Source organism: Oncorhynchus nerka, linkage group LG25, assembly GCF_034236695.1.
Source record: "Oncorhynchus nerka isolate Pitt River linkage group LG25, Oner_Uvic_2.0, whole genome shotgun sequence".
Lineage (NCBI taxonomy): Eukaryota > Metazoa > Chordata > Actinopteri > Salmoniformes > Salmonidae > Oncorhynchus > Oncorhynchus nerka.
Window position 1 is genome coordinate 53,381,259 of NC_088420.1, and position 12,329 is coordinate 53,393,587.

The window sequence follows — 12,329 nt, forward strand, 5'->3', positions numbered from 1 at the left end:
CCACCCGCCACCATTTACTTCTACAGAAGAAGGGTGTCTCCGCCATTTATGTTCAGTACGCGCTTTGTACATATACTTGGATGGAATGAGAGCACGGCGCAAGAGTGACCAACTCTTCCTGGGTGCCCCCCCTGCCAGGGTAGGCCACTCTCTAACATATGGCTGTCCCATTGAATAGTGGAGGCTATTATATTGACTTATAATAGCAAGGGTTTTACAACCCAAATGTATTCCTATTCCAGTATGTCATTGCTATGGAAATATGGAAGGGGATCTCAAGAGCCAATTCACCTAGCCTTACTGTTGATGCACTGATTGTATGGAGTATTTAGCTTTTAACATGAATTAAAGAGGCTATACAGAACATTTGCCTCATGTATTTCACACAGTAGCTATCATCCTGACATTTAATGAAATGAAATTGAAAAACAATTCAGCACCACTTGGAATTATCTAGATCAGTGTTTCGCAAACCTCTGGTTCGTGGGACGTTGCTGACTGGTCCCTGAGATGGTTTATAGGTGACTTGAAAGGGAACCAGTGATGTAATGCTTGCTCTCATTTTGATGTGGGTTATCATAAACAGGCTAGTTTTGAAAAAAGACTTGTGACATCTCAGTGGTTTTGAAATATGTATTGTTTAATCACATTTGGAAATGAAAGAAATGTGTTTGTGCAAGTGAACAAAAATGAGAAATACAAAAGCCTCTCAAAAGATACACATTTGCTTACTGCTTTTGTTTGCTTTTGTTTACATTAGTCCTTGCTTTATAGAGCAGGCCTAGTATGTTAGTAGAGACCTACGGTGATGGACACAGGATTGAGATATCATCTGTATCGGGCAGGACACCGCGGAAACATCAATAATAATGCGACAACAGAGAGCACATATGGTCACATATCCACAGAATATATAGTGTCTTTCTTTCTCTTCCGTGGGGGTGGGTCAGTAAAATGTACTCCGCTTCAATATGTAGGGCCTCCGAGCTTTGGTGTTTTTCACCTGCCTCTTAAAAATATACGGTGATTTCCTTTTGAGCGGGTTGTCCCTGTTTCGATCGGCGTCAAGCACCTGTAAAGAAAGACAGAATAAGCCACTCCTGAGACTCTTCTGTGGTGCATAATGGCATGAAAACAAATGTATTCCTTGTACATTGACCCAAAAAACAAACACAATGTATGAAGTGAGCTGATGTAAAAGATCCCGGACATTTTCCAAACACACAAAAAGCTTATTTAAAAAAAAAACTTTTTCTCCCAAAGTTTGTGCATAAATTTGTTTACATCCCTATCAGTGAGCATTTCTCCTTTGACAAGATAATCCGTCCACCTGACAGGTGTGGCATATCAATAATCTGATTACACAGCATGGTCATTACACAGGTGCACCTTGTGCTGGGGACAATGAAAGGCCACTCTTAAATGTGCAGTTTTGTCACACAACACAATGCCACAGATGTCTCAAGTTTTGAGGGAGAGTGTAATTAGCATGCTGACTGCAGAAATGTCCACCAGAGCAGTTGCCAGATAATTTTATGTTAATTTCTCAACCATAAACCACCTCCAACGTCGTTTTAGAGAATTTGGCATCCAACTGGGCTCACAACTGGCCTCACAACTATGTTCAACATTGTGAACATAGTGCCCCATGGTGGCGTTGGGGGTATGGTATGGTCAGGCAAAGCTACAGACACCGAACACAATTGCATTATTTCGGTGGCAATTTAAATGCACAAAAATACGGTGACAAGACCCTGAGGCCCATAGATTAGAGCCTAATTTATTTAATTCAATTGACTGATTTAGTCATATGAACTGTAACTCAGTAAAATCTTTGAACTTGTTGCATGTTGCGTTTATATTTTTGTTCAGTATATGTTCCATATATAGCACACCATGCAGCTGTGTGTTAGACCGAGATCAATCAGATCCAGCATCAACCGCTGATGTTTTGGCAGTGTCAGAGGTGTAACTGCGTTGGAGCTGTCAAATCAGTGAGCAGCTGCTCTTGATCATTGTCATGAAACCACACCTGTCCCACTCGCATTAGGTACTAACGTGGCAAACAGTGCCCCTCTGTCTTTGTATGTGTAGCTAATGTATCTGATGCTGTCTGGCCAAAAAGAGTATGACATGTCACATAATTTTTTTTACCAGAATGAGTATGTGGCTATATAGAAATAATATTGAGGTGTCGATTACATCTCACATTCCAGTGTTCAAACTTGTAAACAAGGCTGCATTGGATTTCTCGTAATGTGACTCCGTGCAACTAATGGCAATGTATTTATCCATTAGGTTTAAGGACAGGGACCGCTTGTGGATTTGTCAACTCTAACGCAGTTCCACCTCCGACACTGTGAGAAACAACTGCTATGACGATGTTGATAGAAGATAGAAATCCTCATTATTTCGTTGAATGATTTTTTGATTTCAGCGTCATTATCTCTATCTAGCCTCCACTTTGTCATTCTGAACTTTAACACGAGTGGGGTGGTTGCGACTTCATGAAAATGATAGCAAGAGCAGCTGCTCACCAATTTGACGGTGCCAACGCAGTTCCAACTCCGCCAAAACATCTGCAATGCAGGTGTCTGCTATCGCTGGTTAACGCTTGATCTGATTGACTCTAGGCCCTAGAGTGCTTATCCCTGTACATGTTTACTGTGTGTGTGTTTGTGTGACTCACTTGAAATGTATATGACTGCATGACAGATGTTCTATTCAAATGTGAGAATTGCTCTCCGTGCATGAGCATCTGTTTTTGTAGGTATGGGTGTCCCTCACCTCTCGGGGCTGCAGCACTCTGCAGATCTGCAGTAGGTCTAGAAGCTTGTCCAGGGGCTCAGGAAGGGAGGCCAGTCTCTCCCACAGCTCCTCCTCAGTGTTATACTCCTCCTGTTCTCTCCACGACAGGCTATTCATCAGGCTGTTCACCATCCTGCACACATTCACCAGGGACACACGCCAGTAGGGGACGCCCTGCTTGCTCTGTTTCATCTAGGAGGAGCAGATAAATAAATACTAGGACTACGATATACATAAAAACTTGTGTGTGTGCATAGGTGTGCTTTGCCTTTGCACTCTCTCATGGATCAGTCAGATCTAACTACCTTCAATCCTGCTGTATCATAATCTAGTTTGAGTGTGTGGTTTTGGATGGTGTGAGGCCCTTATCGGTGCCCGTTGGGGCCTCTGTGCGTGGGCCGACTCGTTAACACAGCACAGCCCAGACTCCCTCCCGGGTGTCACTGAGTCGTAAGGAACAGAAGATTGGTGCTTCTAAATCATATTAAATCCCATCATCTTTCCTTTATGGATGGCAAAGGACAACACTTTTATTTTCTGCATCTCCATTGTTGAGTTGTTAGATATTACATATGGATTTGGAGGCCATGGGGGAGAAATGTCACAGAGTGGATTATTTTGTACTGAGCAGACTGAGGATAAACCACAGAAAGGACGTCTTAGTGTGTTGGATACTCCTGTGAGTTCCTTACAATATTGACATTTAGAAAACCCTACCGACCTCAAATACAAATTAGCTCCTGTTAACTTCCAAATGAACAGTTTGTTAAGACACTGAGTGCTGAGACGAGAGGTAGGTACACTTTTAATTGTGCAGAAAGGTCACTTCACATTACATTTAGCCCCTTCTTTCCCCAGTGTGTTCTCTCTCATTGTCAGTTAATTATTGAGGGACTGAGGGACGGAAAATAGTTTTTATGGAGCAGTCCAATAATGCCAGCAACCAGAGTAGAGGGACTAACTGCCGTTTCAAGTAGCCCCTGTCCCCACTTCTATGTCTCTCATGACAGCTCTGGGTGGCGAGATTAGTTACTGGCTAGATTTCTACATCAGACATTTTTAAGACAGTGACTACTGGTATATCCCGAATTTGGAAAAATGTAATTGATCTCACCTAACCAATTGATTTAGTCATCATTCTTTGTTCTAATTACATTATTTTCTATTACGAAAATCAGGTGTCTGTCACGTTCGTCAGAACGAGGAGACCAAGGCGCAGCGTGATAATACATTCTTCTTTAAATTAAACAAAGAACACTTAACGAACGTGAAGCTACAATAACGGAGTGCTGACTGGCAACGATACATAGACAATAACCCACAAAACCAAAATGGAAAATGGCAACCTAAATAGGATCCCCAATCAGAGACAACGATAAACAGCTGCCTCTGATTGGGAACCAATTCAGGCCACCATAGACATACAAAAACCCTAGACAGGACAAAAACACACATAAACACCCCCCCCCCCCCCAAGGTGCGGACTCCCGACCGCAAACTTGAACTTATAGGGGAGGGTCCGGGTGGGCGTCTACCCTCGGTGGAGGCTCTGGTTCTGGACGCTGCCCCCCTTCCTTACATTGAGCCCGCTCTTGTAGCACTGACCCGTGGATCATCGCCGGAGGCTCTGGACTGAGGATCCTCACCGTAGGCCCCGGGCTGGGGACCCTCGCTGTGGGGACCATCGCTGGAGGCTCCGGACCATGGCCCATCGTTGGAGGTTTCGGACCATGGCCCGTCGTTGGAGGTTCCGGACTGTGGCCTGTAGTTGGAGGTTCCGGACTGGGTACTGTCGCCGGACGCTCTGGACTGGGTACTGTCGCCGGACGCTCTGGACTGCTGAGGCACACTGAAGGCCTGGTGCGTGGTGCCGGCACTGGTGGTACCGGGCTGGGGACAGCACCTCAGTGCGAGTGCGAGGAGCAGGAACAGGGCGTACTGGACTGCCGAGGCGCACTGTAGGCCTGGTGCGTGGTGCCGGCACTGGTGGTACCGGGCTGGTGACAAGCACCTCAGGGCGAGTGCGGGGGGGGTTTGGGACAGGATGTACTGAACTGTGGAGGCACACTGGAAGTCTGGAGTGTAGAGCTGACACAACCTGTCCTGGCTGGATGTTTATTTCCGCCCTGCAAATGCGGGGCGCTGGCACAGGACGCACTGGGCTGTGCAGACTCACCAGAGACACAGCACGCAGAGCCGGCGCAGGATATCCCGGCCCAAAGAAGTATACTGGAGACCAGGAGCGCTGAGCTGGCACCCTCCTTCCTGGCTGGATGCCCATTCTAGCCCAGCCAATGTGAGGAGCTGGAATAGAGCGCACTGGGCTAGAATAGCGCACTGGAGACACAGTGAGCTCTATCGCAAAACACGGTGCCTGACCAGTAACATGCTCCCCACAGTAAGCACGAGGAGTTGAGGAGTTGGCTCAGGTCTCCGACCTGACTGATTCAATCTCCTCGTGTGCCTCCCCCCAAACAATTCTTGGGGCTGCCTCTCTGGCTTTCGTGCTAGCTTTGTACCTTCATATCGTCACCGTTCCTCTATTCTCCGGTATTTCTCCTCGTAGTATCGCCGTTCTGCTTTCGCTGCCTCTATCTCCTCCTTAGGACGGGGAGCCAGGTCCATTTCCCCATTATGCGCTGTTCCTCCTTTTCACGCTGCTTGGTCCTGGTTTGGTGGGTTATTCTGTCACGTTCGTCAGAACGAGGAGACCAAGGCGCAGCGTGATAAGAATACATTCTTCTTTTAATTAAACAAAGAACACTTAACAAACTGACAAAATAACAAAACAAACGTGAAGCTACAATAACAAGTGCTGACAGGCAACTACACATAGACAATAACCCACAAAACCAAAATGTAAAAATGGCAACCTAAAATAGGATCCCCAATCAGAGACAACGATAAACAGCTGCCTCTGATTGGGAACCAATTCAGGACACCATAGACCTACATTACCTAGACATACAAAAACCCCATAGATATACTAAAAACCATAGACAGGATAAAAACACACATAACCACCCTCGTCACACCCTGACCTGACCAAAATAAGACATAAAACACAGATAACTAAGGTCAGGGCGTGACAGTGTCGGCATATGCATTTGCATGCAGCAGTTATAAATTGACCTGACAGATGCTTCATGAAGTAATAAAACTGTGGTTTCACAGCCTGCAAACAAGTGTCATTGAAACAACAGTCAACCTATTCCAACATTAGGAAACGGATCCCCCATCTAACCATGTATGTTTATAATCTGTGTGTAAAAGAAAAAAGGAAAAGCCACAAGTGCCACAAGTGTCTACCACAACACTGCCTCTCCGGTGTCTTCTAATCTAGAGCACTCTATCAGTCATCTGGTGACTTATGATTACAATCAGCCCCCCAAGGAACCCTTGGAACATTGTAAGCGATAAATCACAGAGCTTATTTGTCATAGTCGTGTCTCAGTGTGTCCCTCTCATCTCCATTAATTTATCAGACAGAGTGGGGAGGAGGGAGTAGGGATTGAGAGAGCGTATGCGTTTGTGTGCGTGTCACGCATGTGTGTGTGTTGCGTGCTCATGTGCAAACGTGTGTGTGTGTGTGTGTGTGTGTGTGTGTGTGTGTGTGTGTGTGTGTGTGTGTGTGTGTGTGCACGAGAATGTGTGTGTCTGTGTGCATGTGTGTGTTTTGGCCGCGCGGCGCTATGTTGCTGTCAGGACCATCTGAATGGTATTAGCTCAGGTAATCAGTCTCCAGGCTCCACTAGATCCAGTTCTATCTTCTTCATTTCCTCTTGCCTGTCTACGGAGTATCTGGCACGATAAATGGTCATATATAAAAATAAAAAGCAATTATGTTATACCTAAATTATTTCATTTTCAACCCTTTATCATTCCTGTGCGTGTGTATGCATGTGTGACTTGAAAAGTGATGATGTGATTTTGAAAGCTTTATTGATGGTTCTAGATGGAACATTATGTTCATCTCAAAGACCATAAATCTTAACACTAACCCAGAAACCTGTGAAACTATGAACAAATAGAATCCATGATGAGCCAATTCAATTGAAACAAAAACGAACAAGAGAGAAAGCGGACATATCCAGGCTCCATAAAAGAGCACCTGCACTACGGGGGCACTAACTGTGTGCACGGACGCACGCGCACACACACACACACACACACACACACACACACACACACACACACACACACACACACACCTCAGATCTGACAGGTGCACAGAGGAAGCAGCGCAGTACCTTTGAAGTGAAGAGACTGTTCAACAGCTCCTCCTCTATTGCCCGCTGTTCCTGGATCAACATCTGTCAGGCACAAAACAAGAGTTATAATACAGGTTTATCGTAGTACAGGTATAAAGGTATTATACAGGTAGGTACATAATAATACAAAAATACAGCTCCAATTCTGAAGTAACCATTTCAGTAAAAACGTGGTTTCTATCACCTGGGTTTTTCTAGCATAGTCTAAAACAGATATATCCAACTTAATTTATCTGTTTGGTACCAATTTAGCCGTCATAGACTATTCCTAACGAGCTGCTTTAAAGACTATTAATGTTCTGTTGGAGCCTGATCCATTGTGCCCCATGAAATCTCGGCAAAAGGTACCGTAAAGCTCAAGCAAAAACAGCTCAAAGCCTTGCTAGACTTAATACTTTTTTTTTTACATTCCATTTTGGAGCGTGTCACGGAGTTCAGATGAAACTAATCTTGCTCAGATGTTTAACTTAATGTTGAACTTGATTCAACTTGATGTTGAATCAAATCCCTTTTGCTCCTTAAGCCAGGGAGTCAAGGCTTTTTGGGGCGCAGCTAGATCGATTCACCCCTTTCCAACACCCCCATCCCACAGCAACATCTATGTAACAGTTTGTTTCTCTGACGGAGGTATGTGCTTACTAAGCTCAACCGAACAGTGTGATGTCCTGGAGCGCTTCAGTTGGCTGCCCCGGCACTAAAACCCCCGAGTCACCGAGGGTAGGGCATTGATTCAACAATTAGATGGATACATTGTGCTGTGCTAGAACAGAGGTACGCACACACCCCGTAGCGCTGCAGGTCTACCCTACGAGAACTTTGCACAAGAAATACCTCAGAGCAGTTATGCCTTCTTGATAGGAATATGTGGGTAATCACTGGATGTGAATAGATAAGATAAACACCTGGGTAAACAATGGAGGTATAGATAAGATAACTAAAGTGTGCGTGGTGAAATCCACCTGTTGCAAGAGTACGTTCCCGATGAGAGTAATTCAGTTAGTCCCTGGTCTCTGAGACCATTTCCTGTTCTTTCAAGGTAAACATCTAACTGAATCAGTTGACAGTGCAACAAAAATAATACCCAGTAAGGGTTGCAAATGAATTAACATCAAAAGGAAAGTATGTGAAAGGATAACCGTGCTTACCTGAACATAACACGCCACACGGCAAACAGAGGAGAAGCACACAAGCCAGCTGTGCCTGCATCTTCGTACAAATCCCACGCTCTGAATCCACCCTAGCTAAGCAGGACCCAAGTCCATAGGGTTAAGGGGTCAAATGCAGAAAGCGAGAGAGAAACAGAGAAGTGGGAGGTGGAGTAGGAATGTACTCAGTCTGCTTTGTCCTGGTCTTCTCTTCGTCCTGTCAGTGACAGTGTCTGCCTGTGTCCCCTTGGCTTTAGTGAATGTAAAAGTGAAGAGCAGTGGGCTTCATTCCCTCAGTATATAAGAGGTAGAATGATGTCACAGGACCACACTCTCACCCCCCCCCCCTCTCTCTCCCTCTACCCACAAGCCCCTGTCATCTTGACATCAGACATCACCCCCACCCCCCCATCACACATCAAGGTTTTGCGTCATACAACTTTTAGACGTGGTTATTTACATTTATTTATTTATATTGATTACTTTAGAGTGGGTAGCTTGATTGTTTGTAGAGGCGAGTCGTGTGTATGAAGACCCCTGTCTCACTGGGATTCAGGGAACACACACCCAGGGCTCTACAAATACTCTATGAACAAATGTATTTCTTGGTGTTTTGAGTGTAAGTGGAATCTCATCAAGCCTATAGATCTATGTGGTAAAATTAAAGTTGCATCACTCTTTTACCTTGAGAACAAATGCTTTGATATAAGTATGGTTAGGGATAAGAACGGGTGTGATATGTCAACCTCAACTCAGTTAAGAAGCATCTACATTAATAAATATGTAATGATTCTATTGATTTATATATTTTTTAATCATGTTTTTTTTTTATCATATTTTTTTGTAATAACTATTTTGAATAGATTAACGACTGCCATCAAAACCCATAGGCTACTGGTAATCCCAAACACTGATTTATAGTCTAATTGTGCCATAGGCCATACCATCGCACTCCAGCTAGACAACACTCACAAGCAAATGATGGCCACATGCGCTCCCATTGGGCTTTCATATGCTGCCTACCCAAGCAGGAAAAAAATCTAATTAGACATGCTTAAATATATCTGTGATAAATATACTTAAGTATATTTAAAATTATCTTAAATAAGAACAATTTTAAATACATTTCAAATCATCTAAATTGGGACACTTTTTTGTACTTAAGTGTGTTTTTAGTAAACTATATAAAGAGCAAATAAAATATACAGTGCATTTGGAAAGTATTCAGACCACTTGACTTTTTACACATTTTGTTACGTTACAGCCTTATTCTCCAATGGATGACATTGTTTTTGTCTCACTCATCAATCTACACACAATACCCCATAATGACAATTCAAAAATAGGTTTGTGGAATTTATTAAAAAATATATAAACGGAAATATCACATTTACATAAGTATTCAGACCCTTTACTTAGGACTTTGTTGAAGCACCTTTTGGTAGCGATTACAGCCTCGAGTCTTCTTGTGTTTGTACCATACAAGCATGGTACACATGTATTTTGGTAGTTTCTCTCATTCTTCTCTGCAGATCCTCTCAAGCTCTTTCAGGTTGGATGTGGAGCGTCGCTACACAGCTATTTTCAGGTCTCTCCAGAGATGTTCGATCGGGTTCAAGTCCGGGCTTTCATCAGACCAGATCATCTTGTTTCTCATGGTCTCAGAGGCCTTTAGGTGCCTTTTGGCAAACTCCAAGTGGTCCGTCATGTGCATTTTACTGAGGATTGGCTTCCGTCTGGCAACTTTACCACACAGTCCTGATTGGTGGAGTGCCGCAGAGATGGTTGTCCTTCTGGAAGGTTCTCCCATCTCCATAGAGGAACCAACAGGCTGTTGGTCACCTCCCTGACAAAGACCCTTCTCCCCCGATTGCTCAGCTTGTCTGGGCGGCCAGCTCTAGGAGGAGTCTTGGTGAATCCAAACGTCTTCCATTTAAGAATGATGGAGGCCACTGTGTTCTTGGGGACCTTCAATGCTGCAGCATTTTTGTTGGTACCCTTCCCCAGATCTGTGCCTCGACACAATCCTGTCTTGGAGCTCTACAGACAATTCCTTCGACCTCATGGCTTGGTTTTTTCTTTGACATAAACTGTCAACTGTGGGACCTTTATAAAAACAGTTATGTGACTTTCCAAATCATGTCCAATCAATTGAATTTACCACAGGTTGACTCCGATCAAGTTCTAGAAGCATCTCAAGGATGATCAATGGAAACAGGATGCAACTGAGATCAGTTTCAATTTGTGTGTAGATTGCTGAGGAAAATGTTTTATTTAATCCAATTTAGAATAAGGCTGAAAATGTAACAAAATGTGAAAAAAAGTCTAAGGGGTCTGAATACTTTCCGAAGGCACTGTCGGTATTGTGAAAAGTTAGGCTTTAGCTCCGTTTATTGTATCAGACCATCTTTGAAGGATTTTCTTGCAATTTATCATTGACCGGGCAGATAGACATCTGAGATCCAATCCACACAGGCCCAATAGGCGGAAAATTGCCCTTGTGGAAGAAAATCTTGCATTAAACCAATGAAAGTATCCAGCAATTACCTTGGCAATGCTTTCTTTGTAAATCCTCATTCTGCATGGCTTTGTAGTTACCACTTAATTTTTTTTTAAACTCTACCTAGCAGTGTTTGCTTGCTTTACCTGGAAATGGTTGGCGTTTCAAAGTGTTTAATGAATTGTAAAGGCAAGACCAGTGTAGCGACTACAGTTTGATATATCTGAGATGATTGACAGGTACAATAGTGGCATGTGTCATAGCTTTGTTTTAAAGGGCAAAGTGTAGATTATGGCAGGCAGCTTTGATCTTTGCTGGAGGGCAAATGTCATTGCAGATATTGCTGGGGCCTCAGGATGATCAAATGTCAAAAATCAGAGAGATGTGTTTATGTCTCTGTTGCTCTGTCTTGCCAATTGACAAAATACAGCATAATAGATTGTTTTGGATACTCAGGTATGAGAGCAACTCAATGTAAAGTGTTACCTAGAGCAACTTAATATACACCACTGTTCAAAAGATTGGGGTCACTTTGAACTGTACTTGTTTTTGAAAGGAAATTTGAAAAATTCATTTTAAAATGACATCGAATTGAGGAGAAATACAGTGTAGACAATGTTGTAAATTACTATTGTAGCTGGAAACAGCAGATTTTTAATGGAATATCTACATACATACATAGAGGCCCATTATGAGCAACACGTTGTGTTAGCTAGTCCAAATGTATAATTTGAAAAGGCTAATTGATCATTAGAAAACCCTTTTGCAATTATGTTAGCACAGCTGAAAACTGTTGTTCTGTTTAAATAAGCAATAAAACGGGCCTTCTTTAGACTAGTTGAGTATCTGGAGCATCATCATTTGTGGGTTCGATTACAGGTTCAATTGGCCGGAAACAAAGATTATTCTTGTTCGGAGAATTGAAGGATATTCCATGCGAGAAATTGCCAAGAAACTGAAGATCTGGTACAACGCTGTGTACTATCCCTTCACGGAACAGCACTAACTGTCTCTAATCAGAATAGAAATAGGAGTGGGAGGCCCCGGTGCACAACTGAGCAAGAGGTGTCTAGTTTGAGAAACAGACGCCTCACAAGTCCTCAACTGGCAGCTTAATTAAATAGTACCTGCAAAACACCAGTCAATGTCAACAGTGAAGAGGCGACTCCGGGATGCTGGCCTTCCAGGCAGAGGTCCTCTGTCCAGTGTCTGTGTTCATTTGCCCATCTTAATCTTACATTTTTATTGGCCAGTCTGAGATATGGCTTTTTCTTTGCAACTCTGCCCAGCATCCCGGAGTCACTGCAGACCCTGATTCAATTCCAGGGTGTATCTGTCAGAGTCATGTGTATAGGTGGCAGGGAAGTCAGGCGCAGGAGAATCAAACTGAGTGTAATGGAGTTATTTAACAACAATGAACAATGAACAGCAAGGTGAATCATTTTGATACTCCAAACACTAAATGTAACAAATAACAAAAATGGGTACGAGGACCCGACGCGCACCAATACAAAAATATATACAACACTGAAATACAAACAATCGCTGACAAAGACATGAGGGGAAACAGAGGGTTAAATACACAACAGGTGTATACACAATGGG

At 43.4% G+C, this 12,329-nt stretch overlaps 1 protein-coding gene across 1 annotated transcript; it reads right to left on the reverse strand.

Annotated features, from left to right (window-relative positions):
- Positions 1 to 627: 627 nt before the first annotated feature.
- On the reverse strand, positions 628 to 8,543 carry LOC115108991 (neurotensin/neuromedin N-like). Its single transcript, XM_029633536.2, is given in 5 exon segments — positions 628 to 1,072; positions 2,788 to 3,000; positions 7,059 to 7,112; positions 7,114 to 7,121; positions 8,225 to 8,543. Coding segments are annotated over 5 exon segments (462 nt in total). The 5' UTR covers positions 8,286 to 8,543; the 3' UTR covers positions 628 to 946.
- Positions 8,544 to 12,329: the final 3,786 nt, after the last annotated feature.